A 15,753-nucleotide genomic window follows, 5' to 3' on the forward strand; every position below is an offset into this window, starting at 1 on the left:
CTTCATTACAGCTGCAGTGCTGGTTGTATTCCTTCATTACAGCTGCAGTGCTGGTTGTATTCCTTCATTACAGCTGCAGTGCTGGTTGTATTCCTTCATTACAGCTGCAGTGCTGGTTGTATTCCTTCATTACAGCTGCAGTGCTGGTTGTATTCCTTCATTGCAGTGCTGGTTGTATTCCTTCATTACAGCTGCAGTGCTGGTTGTACTCCTTCATTACAGCTGCAGTGCTGGTTGTACTCCTTCATTACAGCTGCAGTGCTGGTTGTACTCCTTCATTACAGCTGCAGTGCTGGTTGTATTCCTTCATTACAGCTGCAGTGCTGGTTGAATTCCTTCATTACAGCTGCAGTGCTGGTTGTATTCCTTCATTACAGCTGCAGTGCTGGTTGTATTCCTTCATTGCAGTGCTGGTTGTATTCCTTCATTACAGCTGCAGTGAGTGTTGTATTCCTTCATTACAGCTGCAGTGCTGGTTGTATTCCTTCATTGCAGTGCTGGTTGTATTCATTCATTACAGCTGCAGTGCTGGTTGTATTCCTTCATTACAGTTGCAGTGCTGGTTGTATTCCTTCATTGCAGTGCTGGTTGTATTCCTTCATTACAGCTGCAGTGAGTGTTGTATTCCTTCATTACAGCTGCAGTGCTGGTTGTATTCCTTCATTGCAGTGCTGGTTGTATTCATTCATTACAGCTGCAGTGCTGGTTGTATTCCTTCATTACAGCTGCAGTGCTGGTTGTACTCCTTCATTACAGCTGCAGTGCTGGTTGTACTCCTTCATTACAGCTGCAGTGCTGGTTGTACTCCTTCATTACAGCTGCAGTGCTGGTTGTATTCCTTCATTACAGCTGCAGTGCTGGTTGTATTCCTTCATTACAGCTGCAGTGCTGGTTGTATTCCTTCATTACAGCTGCAGTGCTGGTTGTATTCCTTCATTACAGCTGCAGTGCTGGTTGTATTCCTTCATTACAGCTGCAGTGCTGGTTGTATTCCTTCATTACAGTGCTGGTTGTATTCCTTCATTGCAGTGCTGGTTGTATTCATTCATTACAGCTGCAGTGCTGGTTGTATTCCTTCATTACAGCTGCAGTGCTGGTTGTATTCCTTCATTACAGCTGCAGTGCTGGTTGTATTCCTTCATTACAGCTGCAGTGCTGGTTGTACTCCTTCATTACAGCTGCAGTGCTGGTTGTACTCCTTCATTACAGCTGCAGTGCTGGTTGTAATCCTTCATTACAGCTGCAGTGCTGGTTGTATTCCTTCATTACAGCTGCAGTGCTGGTTGTATTCCTTCATTACAGCTGCAGTGCTGGTTGTATTCCTTCATTACAGCTGCAGTGCTGGTTGTATTCCTTCATTACAGCTGCAGTGCTGGTTGTATTCCTTCATTGCAGTGCTGGTTGTATTCATTCATTACAGCTGCAGTGCTGGTTGTATTCCTTCATTACAGCTGCAGTGCTGGTTGTATTCCTTCATTACAGCTGCAGTGCTGGTTGTATTCCTTCATTACAGCTGCAGTGCTGGTTGTATTCATTCATTACAGCTGCAGTGCTGGTTGTATTCCTTCATTACAGCTGCAGTGCTGGTTGTACTCCTTCATTACAGCTGCAGTGCTGGTTGTACTCCTTCATTACAGCTGCAGTGCTGGTTGTATTCCTTCATTACAGCTGCAGTGCTGGTTGTATTCCTTCATTACAGCTGCAGTGCTGGTTGTATTCCTTCATTACAGCTGCAGTGCTGGTTGTATTCCTTCATTACAGCTGCAGTGCTGGTTGTATTCCTTCATTACAGCTGCAGTGCTGGTTGTATTCCTTCATTACAGCTGCAGTGCTGGTTGTATTCCTTCATTGCAGTGCTGGTTGTATTCATTCATTACAGCTGCAGTGCTGGTTGTATTCCTTCATTACAGCTGCAGTGCTGGTTGTATTCCTTCATTACAGCTGCAGTGCTGGTTGTATTCCTTCATTACAGCTGCAGTGCTGGTTGTATTCCTTCATTACAGCTGCAGTGCTGGTTGTATTCCTTCATTACAGCTGCAGTGCTGGCTGTAGCGTGAGTGGAAGTAGGGAGAATGCACATTTTATGGTTTATAAAAGTGTTGAACAAAGTGTTGACGTTGCTGAATAACAACTTAAACATGAACTTAGTTGTAAAAACAGCAGCTCTTTGCTGTATTCATCGAGTCTCTCGAGTCATGGTTTTGGTTTTAAGTGTTTTGAAATCTCACAGTATCAACTTTGCTGTGCGTTCGAAGCTTCTTTCTACAGCCTATGGCTCGAGGAAACTGCAGACATGGTAAGCTGAGCTATCTGATTGGCCAGCGGTAGGCCTACAGGGGCACTTGATTTGGTCTCTGGGCCTGCCGGGTATGTGGAGTTCCACCTTCAGACACAAGAAAAGGTTCAAAATGGAAACACTTTTCCTTTCCGGCACTAGGGCTGCGGAATCATGTGCACCTACCGCCAACAGCGCTAAACAAAAAAATGAAATAGGAACGCAAGACTTAATCATTGTTTTTGACAGAAATGTTTGGTGATCGACTATGAATGCCTTGGAGATCGACCACTGAACTAAAGAGACTTTCAGTTCATCTATTCAGCTGACAATTGCTCAAGACAAATATAAACATAATCTTCTCAAATAAGACAAATATTTTTCAGACATAACAGTACATTTTACACATTAAAAGTGGTTCAGTTGGAATGCAATTAATCGGAATACTGTATGTAGAAAACAGCATTTGATATAAAACAATCAATTGATGTTATCCCTGATGTTATCATTACATACGTTTGCTGTGCATTGAGGCACATATACAGCATGCTGCTTAAAGGGAGTCAGTGGAACTGCATGGAAAATAGTGTGACTATTCATCAAACAAAAAAAAGAACATTCACGGTTTTATTGCCAACAGTCATACAGAATGATGATAACTCATACAACCAAAGACTAAATCTGTAAACATTGTTTGGACTCATTTCTTTGTTTTTATTTTTTTTTACTTGTTCCAAAATGTGTTTTTGTGGTCCTTCTGACAAAAAGACTCATCATATTCAGAATTTGGAAACTAGAGAGAGAGAGAGAGAAAAACGTTGAATCTCAAGCAGCAACACTCAAGCAGTACTGCGAAACACAACTCTTAGAATGCGTCCCAAATGGCACCCTATTCTCTGTAGTGCAATACTTTTAACCAGGGCCCCCTGGTCAAAAGTAGTGCTTTATATAAGGATTAGGGTGCCAATGGGACGCACGCTAATGAATGGCAGGGCATGCCCATGAAGAAGTTCCAGCTATTGCACTTTGAAGAAGAAAAACACCATTGGTACAAATAAAAGGCACATTTTCATCAACAGAAATCTGAAAAAGCCATGTTGTAGTGTGACTCCCTACTGTATACATGGGGGATGTTGAGTTGACTCACAATTCTTTGTTGAGCTAACATAACATTATTTATGCCAAGCTATTACTGTGATGGTGTAAGATTGATTCATGTAAGATTATTTGATTATTTGTTTAAAAGTTTGAATAACATGCATGGACCTCCAGTCAGGATTTGTCCCTAAGAGTTTTGGGAATCTATTGTTCAATTTGGTCCTTTCCAAAAAGTCACTGTACAGATCTGCCAAACAAAATGTATCACTATTCTATTTTGTCTGTTCATCAACTGCCACAAAAGCAGTGGGCTGTCTGGAAATGTACACAATCTAGACTAAAATTACACGAAGCTGCTTTAGCCTAGACAGCAACTGTATCATATGTTGATGGGGAGGTTATCATAACATTGGTATGATCCCCTTTAAAAATCAGAGTAAGACTTATTTAAAGACAGTTGTGAGAGTAGATCCACGTACACTTCCTCTTCCTGCGAAATACAGGCAGCCTACAGTATCATAAATAACTGTCTTCTTGTCATTCAAATGAACTGGAAACACAGGTTCTGTTTCGGTTCAATCCTATACACATCATTATCTAACAGTGAAACGCATCCCATTTGTGTCACAGGTTTTGTTAATGGTCATAGTATTCCGTTTCTGTACTTATGCACGAACGTGAGGCTAAAACAAGCTTCTCCTCCCAATGGCTGTTTTACCTATGCAATTACTGTAAAAAATAAATAAATAAAAAGTTTGAAATATGAATTGTAAATTATTTAATGTATAGATTAAGTGGTTGAATTTAAATAAGTTGTACCGTACAACTCCAATATTCATAATTTTTTATTTTATTACAATGTTATCACAATAGTTATATAACAAATACGTAACATATGCTACATAACATGATAACTATAATTGAACTATTCCTAGTTATGTAAATTCAGTCTAAATGCATAGGTAAAAGGCCAATTTAACGGTTCTATCAGTCAGTTTTTCCGTACTTGATGACCATTCTGTGATGTCAATAGACCTCTCGAAATCCATACATTGCGAAATGAGAATTAATTTATCATCAATATTGTTACACAAGAGAAAGTGATCTAATATCCGTATTATCTAATTAAGAGTGTGCGCTAGGTGACATCGAGAGGATTTGTCTAAACCTCCCGTCGGTGATTTACGTTAAAACACGTTGGTGAATTGGTCTCAATACAGTTAACGCAGATCATCTTTTAAACTTCTGACTGTGCTATACATTTGTGATAATAATTTGTCAAATAATACACTTTTAAAAGTCCACTATAAAGCCATAAACGCTAGAAATGATGTGAAGAATATTAATTTGCATGATCGAAGCTCCAAACTAGTTGACTTACTACACACCCAGTTTAAAGAAGGATCCAGAAACCAATTATTAAATAATATTTTGAAAAGCAATAAATATTTTTTTTTTTCTTTTTTTTTTTAACAGTGTGAGCATACACAAGTACCTCCCAAGGGGGTTCAAGGTCTATGCACAATGTCCACAGGAACAGTTAGATTTGTCAAGTCATGCGACTGCAGTGACACAAGAAGAGTACTTCATTATAAAAAAAAATGTCAGTGGGTCAATCTCAATAGTAATAACTTGATTCCTCATGCCCCTCCCTCCTTGTTTCCTTCTCAAAGCACATTGGAGCAGAAGATGTGAGTGTCCTCCCCTCGGATCTATATAGCCTCATGAAACCAGACTGACCGCTGAGCTTACGTTTCGTAAAGTGAAACAGAATGTGACATGGTCACATTTTTACATTTACATTTTAGTCATTTAGCAGACGGTCTTATCCAGAGAGACTTACAGTTAGATCAGTCTGATTTCATAAGGCTAACGGAAGGTTTTGAGAAGGGGAGGGGGGGGGGGGGCAAGGAGAGAGGATGCAAGGAATCAAGGGAGTACAACTGAGATTCACCCAGTATCTTTAAAGCCATGTTGACAGCACTATGAGGTGCCAAAGGTTGCGACCCCTGACCCCAACACACTGTGACTACTGTAAAGCAAAACACATTCACGTCTTTAGTTCTTATAAAGCAGATTCATTTTAGCCTGGTCACAGAACCATTTGTGCTGTCTTAGCAACTCCTATGGGCTATGGTCATTGTCCCACCCTCAGGTATTGGCAAGACATCACAAACAGGTCTGGGAAACAGGATAGATTCATTAGTAACCCCAAGGGAAGATGTCGTCGCGCTATAGCTGCGATAAAGGACAAATAATCCTAAAATAGTTTCAATATAAACAACAGCATTTTCAAATAGTTGTTCTCCTCTACGTAACTCCTACTTACCAATGACTGTGTAAATCTGGTTGTGCTTGATAGACAAAACTAAAATTCAGGGTTTTATTCGAAAATACTATTTTCTTTCCCCTCTTTGATGTCGATTTGCGCTTTGTCATCTAAACTACTAACAGTTGTTTTTCTTTGTTTTTAAAACACCAAATCAACATATATGTCCCAAATGCACCTATATGTCTTCTCAAAAATATAGCATTTCAATCACCACAACAAAATAATAACAGTTCTATAAATATTTTTTATATCAGCAAACCTTCTTCTTTCTTGTCCTCCTTTTTGTGGCCCGGGAGTTTGCTCAGCTTCCAAGACACTGTCATCATCGTTAAGTAACCTTTTTTCAACAATAATATATTCTCTATTTTCATCTTCAAGTTTCAGGTTTTCAGGAGGGATTGGAGGTTTAAGTTTCAGAACTCCATCTCCCGTCAGGTTTAGTGAGTGGATCGTCACTATTTCCTGTTGCCCACAGGCTGCTTCAGACAAAGTTCACTTCCTGCAGACACTATGGGCAAGCTGTTGTCACGGTGATGGCCTATCAGGTGACTGATGCTGTCAAATATGTGATCTTTTGTCCGCACCTTTTCAAAAGATACAAAGATATAAAAAATATATATAAAAAAGTGAGTGAGTGACATGGGGGATAATATGAATATTATTTACAGGTAAACATATTTCTCTCTCTAGCATACTGTATTTCTCTCTCTCTCTCTTTGTCTCACAATTACTTACCCACTGGGCAAACACTAGTTGAATAAATGTTGTTTCCACATCATTTCAACAAAATTACGTTGACCCAATGAGGAATAGACGTTGAATTGACCTCTGTGCCCAGTGGGTATTCACTCAATCACTCACCCTTTCTCTTATTCGCCTTTTCACACTAGTGTAACTCTCTCTCCCCCGCTTCTCCCTCCCTGCTCACCGTGCCCTCAGGATTCACCAGAAGTAGGTGTTTGGCCAGTCCATTGTGCATGCCCGTCAGTACGTACGACCCAGGGTTGGTGGTGCTCTTCCTAACCAGGAAGTCTCCGTCATCTACCAGTAGTTTCTCTGCGTCTCGTCGGCTCATCTCTCCGTGGTACCAGGCCTGGCCTTCCAGCTCCTCCTGGGCCTTGAAGGCAGCAGAGCGCACCAACAAGGGGCTGGAGTTATCCACAGATCCAGCCTTGTGAAGGGCAGGGACCGCTGACTGGGTCAGGATGGCATCCTCAAAAGGCTCTGTGGTGGTGGGATAATACATGTAAGCAGGGAGCACAATATGGTGAAAATAGGCCTGTGCAGGTACAAAGGGGAGCATGGACAATGTAAGTTGTGTAATGTATGTTACACCATTGCATTGTTGAATACTAGTTTCTGATTGGTTTGAAAAGCATTCTATAGCGTGCATTATTTAAGTGAAGAAGAAGCCGGTGTTTGGTGGATATATTGGCATGGGTGTTGTTAGGCCCGAGACAAAGTTCAAGTAACAGACACATCTCAACATCAACTGTTCAGAGGAGCGTGAATCGGGCCTTCATGGTCGAATTGCTGCAAAGAAATCGCTACTAAAGGACACCAACGCGTCGTGGAACACACCTTCCATGTCGTTCATACATTTCTTTTAGAACTGTATGGTTGATTATAACTTCCATAATGTATGGTGAGATGTGTTACTATGCTATATGTCTATGTAGTCATACATTAACACTTCCCGAGTTTTATTCCTGGAGATAATTACACTATGTGTAGGCACTCGGTAGTAATTTAAATATTATTCAGTAAATTGTTCACATACTGTAAAGGAGGAGGAAGAACCTGGATAAAGGAACCTATTATAACCAAGATGTCACCTCATCCCCCGCCTCCATTAAGACACACATGATTCTTCATTCACCTCTACGCTATATTCATAAGGAGCAACGTGGCATACATGTCATTTGTTTGACAGATATATCATCTATATCTGAATAACATGCAGTTTACATGTAACCCTCAAGTTGGGGGGGAGATTGTGGGAAGCCACGACAATCATAGTGTCTACAGCACAGGAGGCTGCTGAGGGGAGGACGGCTCATAATTATGGCAAGAACAGAGCTAATGGGATGGCATCAAATACATGGAAACCGTGGAAACCGTGTGTTTGATAACACTCCACTTATTCTGTTCCAGCCATTACCACGACCCCATCCTCCCAAATTAAGGTTCCACCAGCCTCCAGTGATCTACAGTGATATCTCCATTTTGTCTTGGACCTGACACAATGTAATTATAGCACAAAGCAACCCCCTGGAAACAATAGCCAGATCACCTCTATAATTATAATCATGTCTCGTGGTTGGACTAGTGTTATTACTGTTAACAATTAGCGATTAGTGGTAAGGTTCTTCTTATTCAGGTTCAATAGGAATTATGCTAGTGTTATTAGCATAAACATTTTAGCAGTGAGTTTCTTCTTTTTATAAGTATGTTCAGCCGGTCCTAAATCACCCCCTATCCATCCCCCTTGTTCCCTTACACCTCTATGTTAGTATGTCTAAGGATAAGTATAAGCAGTGTAGTGGTAAAGCTTCAGATCTGTAAACATTGAAGGGCTAGGGCTAAGGGGAGGGGTAGAAATCGTAATAGGACCGGATCATTGGATAGGATTATGCTTGTGTTAACAGCAATTAGCGTTTAGCAGTTAGTATCTTCTTCTTGTCGATGTTGAATGGGAATATTGTAGTGTAATTAGCGATTCGCGGTTAGTTTCTTCTTCTCATAGATGTTGAATAGGAATATGCTAGAGTTATTAGCATTAGCCATGTCAGCGTTGGGTTAGTTCTTCTTACTCATGTCAAACAGGTCTTTCCTGGGACTGTCTTTTGCTACGCCTGCTGCCCCCTCTGCCATGCTGTACAATAATGTGAATATTGCTGACAGGCAAACATATCGCTCTCTCTTGTTACTGTTAGCAATAAGCAGTTAGAGGTAGGTATTCTTACTCATGTCGAACAGGTCTTTCCTTGGACTTTCTTTGGCTGCTGTGCCCGCTGCCCCTTCTGCTGCCATGCTGTCCTGTTCAGCCTGCAGGGCTGCCAGCACCTGGGCGTCGATCTGCTGGGTGTTCACGTACGTAGGCACATCCCCCGTTTTTGGTACTGTACTCTTCCCCTCGGGCAGACTGTAGATGTCACATGATCCTAGACGTCAAAGCAAAAGTTAAAAGCAAGAAAGACTAATTTATATTTTCTGTCATCTGAAAAGAAAATAGACAATAAAGAGTCTTTCTCTTCTTACCTGGGGGAAGTTATGAGAAACGAGGGATGCATATCTTTCACTTTCAAGACGATTAGATACGTATCTATAGGCTTTGACACCATACACGAATGATATGTATCTAGATAAATGGGCTCTGACACCATACACGAATGATATGTATCTAGATAAATGGGCTCTGACACCATACACGAATGATATGTATCTAGATAAATGGGCTCTGACACCATACACGAATGATACGTATCTAAACTCAGCAACTTTCAGGACCCTGTCTTTTAAAAATCCAAATAACTTCACAGATCTTCATTGTAAAGGGTTTAAACACTGTTTCCCATGCTTGTTCAATGAACAATTAATGAACATGCACCTGTGGAACGGTCGTTAAGACACTAACAGCTTACAGACGGTAGGCAATTAAGGTCACAGTTATGAAAACTTAGAACACTAAAAAGAGGCCTTTCTACTCACTCTGAAAAACACCAAAAGAAAGATGCCCAGGGTCCCTGCTCATCTGCGTGAACGTGCCTTAGGCATGCTGCAAGGAGGTATGAGGACTGCAGATGTGGCCAGGGCAATAAATTGCAATGTCCGTACTGTGAGATGCCTAAGACAGCGCTACAGGGAGACAGGACGGACATCTGATCGTCCTCGCAGTGGCAGACCACGTGTAACAACACCTGCACAGGAACGGTACATCCGAACATCACACCTGCGGGACAGGTACAGGATGGCAACAACAACTGCCCAGGTTACACCAGGAACGCACAATCCCTCCATCATGCTCAGACTGTCCGCAATAGGCTGAGAGAGGCTGGACTGAGGGCTTGTAGGCCTGTTGTAAGGCAGGTCCTCACCAGACATCCCCGGCAAATAGATCGCCTATGGGCACAAACCCACCGTCGCTGGACCAGACAGGACTGGCAGACAGGACTAGTCTTCACTGACGAGTAGCGGTTTTGTCTCACCAGCGGTGATGGTCAGATTTGTGTTTATCGTTGAAGGAATGAGCCTTACACCGAGGCCTGTACTCTGGAGTGGGATCGATTTTGGAGGTTAAGGGTCTGTCATGGTCTGGGGAGGTGTGTCACAGCATCATCAGACTAAGCTTGTTGTGATTGCAGGCAATCTCAACGCTGTGCGTTACAGGGAAGACATCCTCCTCCCTCATGTGGTACCCTTCCTGCAGGCTCATCCTGACATGACCCTCCAGCATGACAATGCCACCAGCCATACTACTCGTTCTGTGCGTGATTTCCTGCAATACAGGAATGTCAGTGTTCTGCCATGGCTAGCGAAGAGCCCAGATCTCAATCCCATTGAGCACACCTGGGACCTGTTGGATCGGAGGGTGAGGGCAAGGGCCATTCCCCACAGAAATGTCCGGGAACTTGCAGGTGGCTAGGGGGAAGAGTGGGGTAACATCTCACAGCAAGAACTGGCAAATCTGGTGTAGTCTATGAGGAGGAGATGCACTGCAGTACTTAATGCAGCTGGTGGCCACATCAGATACTGTTACTTTTGATTTTGACCACCCTTTGTTCAGGGAAACATTATTCCCTTTCTGTTCGTCACATGTGTCACGTCCTGACCATAGAGAGCCCTCTGGGTTCTCTATGGTGCTTTAGGTCAGGGCGTGACTCGGGGGGTCTTGTAGTCGTTATATTTCTATGTTGGTGTTTTAGTATGGTTCCCAATTAGAGGCAGCTGATTATCGTTACTTACTTAAGTTGTCCTTTGTTCCCACCTGTTTTGTGGGATATTGTTTGTGTTAGTGTTTTGTGCACTACGGCTTTCACGGTCGTGTTATGTTTATTGTTTTAGGTAGTTTCACTGTTTAATAAAATCAATGGAACTCAACTCACGCTGCGCCTTGGCCCGTTCCTATCAACGATCGTGACAACATGTCTGTGGAACTTGTTCACTTTAAGTCTCAGTTGTTCAATCTTGTTATGTTCATACAAATATTTACACATGTTAAGTTTGCTGAAAACAAACGCAGTTGACAGTGAGAGGACGTTTCTTTTTTTGCTGAGTTTAGATGCATGGGATACGATACATGAACGACACGTTTTAGTTTGAAACGATTCGGTGCCGATTCTATTTGATTGGAGTAACGAAACGATTTGGTTTGATGCGATACGATTCAATGCACACATTTATTGAATAAACACATTCATTTTCCATTCTAAATTCAAATCTGCTGCTGATGGAGCTCATGAGCTGGGCCACTCTAAGCTGGATCTGTCTTAGCTGACTTGTGTGTGTGTGTGTCAAGGTTTCCCTTAGCCGGTAATAGCCGGCTTTTGACCGATAAAAAAATAGAAAAGCTGATAAATAAAATTGGTGCAGGCCAATTGTCCGGGAAAAGAAGAAAAAACACCATTGTGAAGTAACGCTTTTTAGCCTCTTCATTGATGGAAATACCAGTCGATGGAAATGCATTTGACTGGTCATGTTTATCCATCTATAGGTTCATTTGCATAATTTAGTGTACTTAATTTGGCACTTGTGTACAGTATATTCGTTATGTATTGTATCACATGCATACAGCATACAGATACAGTCTTTGAGCGTAAAATCTGTCAGACAGCGCGAGAGCTGCTGCTACGACATCTCAAACAGTGTCACGATCGTCGTAAGAACATTCGGACCAAACCGCAGCGTGATATGGGTTCCACATATTTATTGAAGTGAAATGCACAAAACAATAAAAGAGCAAACGACACGTGAAGCTATGGTGTGCTCACAGGCAACTACACATAAACAAGATCCCACAAAACACTGTGGGGAAATGGCTGCCTAAATATGATCCCCGATCAGAAACAACGACAAACAGCTGCCTCTGATTGGGAACCATACCAGGCCAACATAGACATAAACAACCTAGATTACCCACCCTAGTCACACCCCGACCTAACCAAAATAGAGAATAAAAAGGCTCTCTATGGTAAGGGCGTGACAGTAACCCCCCAAAGGTGCGGACTCCGGCCGCAGAACCTGACTCTATAGGGGAGGGTCCGGGTGGGCATCTAGCATCGGTGGCAGCTCCGGTGCGGGAAGATGTACCCACTCAGCTCGCGGATCCGCCAGCCCTGGTGCGGGACGAAGAACCCGCTCATCCAGCCATGGACCGTGGGATGTGCATAAGAAGGCTCCGGCCATGGAGCTGGGCTGGCCGCCGTGCCTGGACTGGGCACCGGCGCAGAGGAGGCTCCCGCCTTGGAGCTGGGCTGGTCGCCGTGCCCGGACTGGATACCCGGCGCTGAGGAAGGCTTCGGCCATGGAGCTGGACTGGACACCTTACCCGGACTGGGCACCGGCGCAGAGGAAGGCTCCTGCCCTGGAGCTGGACTGGACACCGTGCCTGGACTGGGCACCGGCGCAGAGGAAGCCCTTGGAGCTGGGCTGGTCGCCATGCCCGGACTGGATACCGGCGCTGAGGAAGGCTTCGGCCATGGAGCTGGACTGGACACCTTACCCGGACTGGGCACCGGCGCAGAGGAAGGCTCCTGCCCTGGAGCTGGACTGGACACCGTGCCTGGACTGGGCACCGGCGCAGAGGAAGCCCTTGGAGCTGGGCTGGTCGCCATGCCCGGACTGGATACCGGCGCTGAGGAAGGCACCGGGCATGGAGCTGCACTGGACTCCGTACCCGGACTGGGCACCAGCGCAGAGGAAGGCTCCTGCCTTGGAGCGGGACTGGCCGCCGTGCCTGGACTGGGCACCGGCGCAGAGGAGGCTCCCGCCTTGGAGCTGGGCTGGTCGCCGTGCCTGGACTGGGCACCGGCGCAGAGGAGGCTCCCGCCTTGGAGCGGGACTGGCCGCCGTGCCTGGACTGGGCACCGGCGCAGAGGAGGCTCCCGCCTTGGAGCTGGGCTGGACGCTGTGCCTGGACTGGGCACCGGCGCAGAGGAGGCTCCCGCCTTGGAGCTGGGCTGGTCGCCGTGCCTGGACTGGGCACCGGCGCAGAGGAAGGCTCCTGCCATGGAGCAGGACTGGGGAGGCGCACTGGACGCCTGGTGCGTAGAGCCGGCACACATGGTACCGGACAGATGACACGCTCCTCAAGGCGAGTGCGGAGAGCTGTCACAGGACGTACAGGGCTGTGGAGGCGTACTGGAGACCTGGTGCGTGGAGCCGGCACAGTTTTAACCAGACTGCTATCACACTCCTCAGGACGAGTACGGAGAGCTGACTCAGGTGGCATCAAACAGATAACACGCTCCTTAGGGCGAATGTCATGCATCATACACCAACACAACAACTCTCTCCGTTCACTCTCCTCCAATTTCTCCCTCTTCTCCCAGACTGGCTCTGGTTCACTCCCCCCCCCCCAAAAAAAAAAATTGTGGGTTGTTTTTTGGGCTTTCTTTGTGGCCGCGAACCCCGGCGTCGTCGCTGTCCTCCCCTCTCTCCTTGTGTCTGCCGCCAAGGAAGGCTTTCGTCTCCTGCCAAGATTTCATCCCAAGTCCAGGATATCTTCTCCTCCTGGGCACGCTACTTGGTCCTGTTATGGTGGGATCTTCTGTCACGCTCCTTGTTGTAAGCATACTCGGACCCGCAGCGTGATATGGGTTCCACATCTTTTAATTCGTGAAACGCACACACAAAAAAACTATAAGGAGCAAACGACACTTGAAGCTATGGAGTGCTCACAGGCAACTACACATAAACAAGATCCCACAAAACACAGTGGGGTAATGGCTGCCTAAATATGATCCCCGATCAGAGACAACGACAAACAGCTGCCTCTGATTGGGAACCATACCATAGACATAAACAACCTAGGTTACCCACCCTAGTCACACCCCGACCTAACCAAAATAGAGAATAAAAAGGCTCTCTATGGTCAGGGCGTGACAAACAGCAAATGCAACGGAAGGCAAGTCACACACCACTTTGCAATGAGCTGGAGGCAGTATGCATTTTGTAAACAAATACTTAACTGTTTGAAACCTGAAAGTTTTACTACATATTATGACGCATGTCTTACCTTGCTTCAAAGTAGCCTAGTAGCCTAAAAATCAGACCATATCTGTGGAGCGCAATTATTTTTTATATAACTTGTAATAACAGCAAATGCAAACAGCATGGATGAGTGGATGAGTCTCTGTATCAGCATGGATGAGTGGATGAGTCTCTGTATCAGCATGGATGAGTCTCTGCATCAGCCTGAGAGAGAAACGGCCGCACCGTGGCAATGTTCCTCAGGTGGTAAAGAGCTATTTTGGTCCTAAGATTATGTTTAGTTAAATTTAACTGGGACCGATACGTAATGGTCAATCGTAATGCTGAGCAAGAGAGACTGTGAGACAGAGAGAGAGCAAGAGACAGAGAAAGACAGACAGAGAGAGAGAGCCAGCGAAAGACAAACAGAAAAAAAAGAGAGATTGTGAAAGATATCCAAAGAGAGAGAGAGAAAGAGAGACCAGAGACAGATAGATCCTCTTTTACCCTGTTGGACGAGTATCCCAGTAGGCCTCCTGTCCGATCCCCAGATCTCGCCACAGTGTCTACCCTGGTAGTAAGTCTGGTCCACCCCAGCCCCTGGGGCCTGCTGCTCGAGGGACAGACACAGGAACAACAACAGAACGAGTCAGAGAAAAATAAAGATAAAGCAACTCTTCTGCAAGGTCTGTATTCCTTCCTTCTTCTGTCAGCAGTATCCATCTCATTCATGATTGGGAAGCAAATCAAATCCCAGAGACTAACAGGATGTATTTCTAGACTGTGGTGACGTATGTAGGCCCTGGGTGACTTAGGAAGAGGTAGCATGAATGAGGTAGGAAATAATAGGTAGGATGGATGAGGTTGGTGTGGCCGAGGTAGAATGGATGAGGTAGGTGTGGATGAGGTAGGATGGATGAGGTAGGTGTGGATGAGGTAGATGTCGATGAGGTAGGATGGATGGATGAGGTAGGATGGATGAGGTAGGATGGATGATGAGGTAGGTGTGGATGAGGTTGATGTAGATGAGGTAGGATGGATGAGGTAGACTCTGGATGAGGTAAGATGGATGAGGTTGGTGTGGATGAGGTAGGATGGATTAGGTTGGTGTGGGTGAGGTTGGTATGGATGAGGTAGGTGTAGATGAGGTTACCAAGTGTGGACGAGGTTGGTGTGGATGAGGTAGGATGGATTAGGTAGGTGTGGATGAGGTAGGATAGACGAGGTTGGTGTGGATGAGGTAGGATGGATAAGGTTGGTGTGGATGAGGTTGGTGTGGATGAGGTTCGTGTGGATGAGGTTGGATGGATAAGGTTGGTGTGGATGAGGTTGGTGTGGATGAGGTTGGTGTGGATGAAGTTGGATGGATAAGGTTGGTGTGGATGAGGTTGGATGGATGAGGTAGGTGTGGATGAGGTAGGATGGATGAGGTTGGATGGATAAGGTTGGTGTGGATGAGGTTGGATGGATGAGGTAGGTGTGGATGAGGTAGGATGGATGAGGTTGGTGTAGATGAGGTTGGATGGATGAGGTAGGATGGATGAGGTTGGTGTAGATGAGGTAAGTGTGGAATGGACATCCTGGGAATTATATTTCTAGCTGGTGATGACGTACGTACACATCATGTTGATTTGCGGTACTGTGTGGCTCAGTTGGTGCAACGCCCACGAAGCCAAGATAGTGAGTTCATGTCCCGCAGTGATCACATAAAACATTCACTGTTCAAAACTGTGTTGAACTCTTTGCATAAAAGCAACTGCTAAGTGGTATATATTATTATAGCTAGGTGGATGGTGAGGTAGGTGCATGTGTCTCAGTCTGGTTGGTTGGTCCGGCCTAGCCTGATATTTATGAACCA

The 15,753-nt window shown here is 44.9% G+C and overlaps 1 protein-coding gene across 1 annotated transcript in view; it reads right to left on the minus strand.

Moving 5' to 3' along the window:
- Positions 1 to 2,888: 2,888 nt before the first annotated feature.
- Positions 2,889 to 15,753, minus strand: part of shc3 (SHC (Src homology 2 domain containing) transforming protein 3) — a 59,823-nt gene continuing 46,958 nt past the window's right edge. Inside the window, exons 9-12 of the mRNA XM_055864078.1 lie at positions 14,403 to 14,505; positions 8,672 to 8,869; positions 6,634 to 6,929; positions 2,889 to 6,289 (exon numbers count right to left, since the gene is read on the minus strand). Of these exons, the coding sequence (XP_055720053.1) occupies positions 6,161 to 6,289; positions 6,634 to 6,929; positions 8,672 to 8,869; positions 14,403 to 14,505 (726 nt within the window). The 3' untranslated portion in view covers positions 2,889 to 6,160. The remainder of the gene's footprint in view (positions 6,290 to 6,633; positions 6,930 to 8,671; positions 8,870 to 14,402; positions 14,506 to 15,753) is intronic.

This window comes from Salvelinus fontinalis, chromosome 2, assembly GCF_029448725.1.
Source record: "Salvelinus fontinalis isolate EN_2023a chromosome 2, ASM2944872v1, whole genome shotgun sequence".
NCBI classification, from domain to species: domain Eukaryota; kingdom Metazoa; phylum Chordata; class Actinopteri; order Salmoniformes; family Salmonidae; genus Salvelinus; species Salvelinus fontinalis.